This window comes from Armigeres subalbatus, chromosome 2, assembly GCF_024139115.2.
Source record: "Armigeres subalbatus isolate Guangzhou_Male chromosome 2, GZ_Asu_2, whole genome shotgun sequence".
NCBI classification, from domain to species: Eukaryota; Metazoa; Arthropoda; class Insecta; order Diptera; family Culicidae; genus Armigeres; species Armigeres subalbatus.
The window spans coordinates 183,080,173-183,086,172 of NC_085140.1; the positions used below are offsets into that span (position 1 = coordinate 183,080,173).

The 6,000-nt window shown below is 42.0% G+C and overlaps 1 protein-coding gene across 3 annotated transcripts in view; it reads left to right on the plus strand.

Moving 5' to 3' along the window:
• The window catches only part of LOC134211354 (uncharacterized), a 339,309-nt gene extending 334,213 nt beyond the window's left edge, over positions 1-5,096 (plus strand). For all 3 annotated transcript variants that reach the window (XM_062688139.1, XM_062688140.1, XM_062688141.1), the window contains one exon: positions 4,054-5,096. In XM_062688139.1, the coding sequence (XP_062544123.1) occupies positions 4,054-4,158 (105 nt within the window). In that variant the 3' untranslated portion in view covers positions 4,159-5,096. The remainder of the gene's footprint in view (positions 1-4,053) is intronic.
• The last annotated feature ends 904 nt before the right edge of the window (positions 5,097-6,000 follow it).

The window sequence follows — 6,000 nt, forward strand, 5'->3', positions numbered from 1 at the left end:
AGAAAACCGGAAGCCTCGTTTCAAGAGTTTTAAGAATTGTTTTTTTAAGGGGCAGCCGCGTTTTAAAAGGCTCGGAAACCTTATTTGGAGAGGCTCGGAAGCCTCATTTCAAGAGTATCGGAATTCCCGAGTAGGAGCAACAACCTCGATAGCAGAAATTGGTATGAACTAGTATTATAATAACAGAGTATGTTATGCCTGAAGTATTGTGCATATTAATGTTTAGTATTTTACCTCTTATGCAAGGCTAGTTGATAACAGAGTATGGTACCAATAACAGAAAGAGGTTACTCTCTCCTGCATTTTTTCAAGAGGCTCGGAAGCCGCCCTTCAAGCATTTTTTTACAAGAGGCTTGGAAGCCTCCTTTCAAAATGCTAAAAAGGGTCCTTTCCAGATGCTCGGAACCCTTCTTTTAAGAAGCTTGGAAGCTTCCTTTGGCAGCAAAATAAAATTGCCATGAAGAGTTGAAAATTTCTCATAAAATTTTCCATAAAACAATCAAAATGTTGCACGGAGAAAAATACAAAATTTCTATTAAAAAATCAATATTGACAATAAATAATTACAAAACTTTCTACAGGATAATTTTTTTCATATTTTTTTTTAATTTTCCACAAAATAAAAAACTAGAAAATAAAAAAATACAAAAAAGCAAACAAATTGATAAAATTTTCCTAAATTTTATATTATTTGTAGAAATTTTATATTTGTTTATTGCTCATACCCTGATTACTATATTGGCAATTTCCTTATTTTTTATAAAAAAAACCCGATTTTTAATGGGGAGTTTTTATTTTATTCGCTTCCTGTCACGACTCACGAGGCTCGGAAGCCACCTTTCTGGCTGAGGCTGAGAAGCCATTTTCAAGAGAAACTTTTTTTTCGAAAGGCTCGGAAGCCATATTTCAAGAGGCTCAGAAGCTTCTCTTCAATATGCTCGGAATCATATGATATGGTGCGATATGCGCTCGCGACCAGTACTGGAATTTCTCATTTTTAATAAGAAATGTCACGCGATGTTAACACATCTGCCTCTTTCAAAATCTACTGAAACGCGAAAGATGAATGGCATACTACAAAAATCTCAAAAAAATATTTGTTTCGTGACAGGTCCTGAAAGTGTGCAATATCTGCTTTATTTTTGGGTTTATTTTCACTTTCAACTCGGCGAGTTAAAGAAGTATAATTAAATTATCGACTAGTCACTATTTTTTGCATGTATCTATTAAAATAACTTAGAAATTTAAATTTTAAAATAAAGCACAACATCCTTTCATGACTGCCTTTCATGCGAAATTGATCAAAGCACTCACGATTCTTTCATTTGGTCGCCTGAAATAGAAAAAGGCGCTTTGCTCTCTGTCTTATGACGATCACGACCTTTTCCAGTACTGCTCGCGACACGTAGTCACATCAGCTGGTGTACTCTGATCAGTTTCTTTACATTGTACTCGGCCTTTAGTGCTACGGCCCATGCCGGTACGCCATAGCGGATGATACACAATGCTATACCCACTATCCAACTGCCGTTTCCAGCAGGGATGCGGTATGGATCGGACAGCAAGGCTACATCAGCTTTACACTCAGTAACCGTCTGTTGTAGCAGCAGTTGAGCCGCCTTGCAGTGGTACAGGTTTAGCTGTGTTACCAGCGTGTCTGGATCCTTCTAGAGGCCGGACAGGCCTGGACACCGGTAAGGTGTACGTTGTCTGTACCCGGGGGACCGATCAGACACCTTGTTGCAGCCTGACAGGTGCGAGCTTGGTGGCCTTCAGCCCCACACTTACGGCATAGCTTACTGCGATCAGGTCCTTTACAGTCATAGGACTTATGACCGTTGCCAAGGCACCTGAAGTGGTTGGCTTATACTTAGCGGACATGCCGACCAACCCACTTTCAGTTTAGCCCTATCCATTACCTTTTTGGCCTCAGCCTGAAGTACTTGGAATGAGGCAACCTGCATTCCCCGCGTAGCTTTTGCGTAACCGCAGATTCCTGGATCTCGACATTGCACTGATCTCTCAGTGCATCGATCAGGTCTTTGGCCTCGGTTACATCATCCAGGCCCCTGCACTGGATGTTCGAAACTGGGCATAAGGCTCTTACTTGAACCCCATCACCCAGGACCTCCTCCATCAACTTTTTGTACTCAGAACTTTTCTGAGCAGCATCCCGCTTCAAGACGAGAATAATCTCGCCTTTCCGCGTCCTTCGGATGCAGTTGACATCTCCTCCTAGACTAGAGAGCTTCTTGTTGCTTCTCATAGTCTTTAAGACATCGGCGTAGCTTTTATCGTCAGTCTTGACGATAATCGCTTCACCTCTGTCTTTACGATTGCCACTGCCATTGGAAGGCGCACCCTTTTTCTCACGGGCTCTACCCTTTTTAACAATGACCTGCTCCGCTCTTTGTGTCGCACTCCTTGCGACCTGCTGACGAATCTGACTTTCGTCCACGGCAGGTCCTCCTTCCGGCGATCCTCTGGTATCCTCTTTGGTGGAGGTACCATTTTCTTCTCGGTTCTCTCCACTCAGGCCCTCCCGGCCCTCTCCCGACGAGTAACCGTATCTTTCCTAGTAAAAGGTGCCGCTACTTTCAGGTCCGCCTTCTGCGTGACCTTACTTAGCTTAGGAGTTGCTCAGCTGATGGCCATCCGCCTTTGAAGCTCTGCAGTCTGGCTCTCCGCCAGCTGCTTCCCCTCTGTAAGGAGGCGAATCCTCGATTCGGCCTCCTTCGAGGTATTCACCGCCTGGCTCACCGCCAAATCCTTTTTTTCAGTAAGAAGGTGGATCTTGTGCTTCGCCTTCTTACTGGCCTCCAGCAGGATCTCCACTCCGACTTCGCCTCCACGACTAGAGCGCAGAGGGTCAGTACGGCCTGTTTCAGATCCTTGCTATATTTGACGCGGTTATCCAGAAAGGACATGATTACGTCCGATACGTCCATAGTCACCTCCATTGTATGACTTCCGCTGTCCTCGTTGTTGGTCATTACCGAGTTCATGACCTTGGTCAGAGTGAGGCCGTCCATTTTTACGTCGACCGGCACCTCTTCTGACACACCACGACCATCACCATCGCCTCCCCCCGGCGACCTTTGGGGTGACCGATCCTTACCTCTAGACACCGCTCCACCGTCCTTTTTTTTTTTTTTGTTTATTCGAAGAGATCATTGCTGTTGGGTCCCCCTTGCGGCTGCTGTTGAATCCTGCTGGTGTAGTCGCCTTATGATTCCCGTGGTTATATATGCTTACCTTTCTTCATGCAGAGAGGCCATGCGAGGACGGAAGGCAGCCTGATCATTAGCCCATTCGCCGTTTCAGGTCGGTGCCACCCGGCCTTACTAAGAGAATAGAATGTCCAGACTACCAGCCCTCGCTTCACAATATTACAATATTCAAAACAGAGTCCAGTAACATGCAGCCAGTATGCCATAATCAGGATCTTACTGGCATCGATCCTGATGTGCCAATGGCACTCCCTGGGCTTGTGCTTTTGAAGCGGCACACAGTTGCTTTGATAGAGTCTGCTTACGGACACTTGTGGTTTTTTGGGAGGGATTTAGCAGAGCCCACGGCTAAGCCCCACCACATCCTAGGCAGTTCTCCCTGACTCGCAGACAGCTGGGGAGGGGTCGTCAAGCCCTTGTGGACATAGTCCCTGCTGCCCCTAAGAACCGGCGGTGTAAAATGACTCAATTGCATGTAAAATAATGGAGAACGCATGGTTGTTAGTATTGTCCTAATGACAATCTATCTGGTGAGGGAAAAGATTCACAAGTCGTTAAATTTAAGTGGAAACGAAAGGATTTTGCTCGTTTTTTCCACTACAGCTCAATAATGAATAACTAATATTGAATTGTAATGTTAATATTCGTTTATAAATGTTCTACAGAAGATTATATAAGTGAGGCTATTTTGCCCCGTAGGTGCGTTATGCACTGTTCTCCCCTAAGTGTCCATAACAGGACGGTGCACAGCACTGCCTATAATTTGCCTGCCTATAAAAAAATCAATCCTAATCAATGTTTTTTTTTCAATTCATTAACACAGGATACGAAATCGAACCCAGACGCCACTGTTGCACTAAAAATGGTCACTTCATCGCTAGGAATTTCTCTGACGAACGGAACGACTGTCGCGGCCGCTACCCAGTAAGTCACATCCCGAGAGACTACTGTTACGTACTTACGCTGTTATGCTCTTACCCATTACGAATGACAACTGGTGAACAAAATAGCTTCAAAGGATGAAACGTTTACCTACCGTTACATTTTCGTTTCTGTATTGGAGAAAGGAGCGATTGATTTGAAATTGTAGTAAACCATATTTCTTATGAGATTACTGTAAAATATTGGACAACGTTTCTGTTTCTGTGCTATTCTTAGAACTATACATAGACTCGCCCTAATATGTGAGTAAAATTGTACAACCTTACGTAAATATAAGAAAACAACAGATCAGCTGTTCTTCTAAAAAAGTAATCGAAAAGTATTACCCACCACATAGAAGCGATGGGTGACGGGAAAAGGATTTTATCAAAACACTAAAAAAAAGAAACACAACACAAATTAAGAGCTTATTGTCAACTTCGTTGAATGGTAGGATTTTCGCTGATAATGTTTGAAGGTGTTCCGTTGGATTAGGAATCGGCGAAATCGGTAGTGTTACTCAAAGTAAGGTAGTTAGGAAAAATAATGAAATTAATCCAAATGTTTTGTTGGTAATTAAAATCAAAGAAAATTGACCGATCATGATCGTTTGAAGTTTGTATAGCGACACCCGATAGCGGGTAGAATTATTCTCAAATTCTGTAAATCAAACTAATTTGTAATAAAACTTACTTGTACATATCAAAGCAGCGAACGAAACAGAAGGAACCTGGCACTGCGATCGGAATGTGGAACGAAACGTATGAATCCTAAATAGTCGCAACGAAGGTATTTACCGATTGGACTGAAATATCTTCCTCGTAGCGGATGTAAATAAAAATCCTGGCATAGAAAAGGGCTATCATATTTAATGCACATCGTTTAACGTGAACAGAAAGAAAAACTAACATAATCAAAATATATAATTCAATGTCTATCTAATGAGTTGAAAGTTGCGTTCTGCTTTAAGTGGATATTATTACTAGAACGGTAAGTCACAGTTCATAACCATCATCTTCCAGTCAGGATTTGTTTTGACAGTGTATTCCGCCTATCAGATATACTGCAGTCAAGTTTCAATTGTTGAGTCAACAGTTACAATAAATTAAAATAATGTATCAGAGAATTCAAACTTGATTTTCGATTGTTTATATTTTCCCTAACTTTTGTCTTCCATGTTAAAAGAATACCTTTGAAGCAGAATCACATGAAGAATTTTTCATTCAAATATTGATTTTTCCCCTGACAAATGAGCATATCAACGCATTCAAATATTTGTTTAAAGTTATTGTAATCAAAACACGAAATTTAGTACTCCGAACCCTCTTATTTTGCTATTAAGTATAACAAACTAAATGAGTGAAAACAGCTATTAGACCGTTGCCCATGATGACTTAATAATTGATTGTGACTTGTCACACATTCTCAGACCAACCTATATCCGCGGTCAATTGACTTATTTACGAGTTGTTCAATTAGATTCCCGCTGACGGGTGTCATTGCACGTTAAACCCGAGTCGATCAATCCGTATCAATAGCACCACGTAGTAGACTTTCTTATCCTGCTTACGTCTGCACGCACTCATTCCTCTGTCGTCTATTTATCTAACTTGCACTCAATAGTAATCAACTTACACTCAGACACGCTGCTGCTATTCGATTAAACATTAATGATTTCCGGTCCAAATCTCGCCTCAGTCCAGACGACCAACTGTCACTCAATATGCCAGCCAGCAAACAACCATAGATAGGCCGGAGAGCACCTACCATGCAGAACCGGAGAGAACCGCTAATTGATAGGGAAAAGTCAAACCAGACCGAATTAGAGATTCATTAATTTTGATGAGTT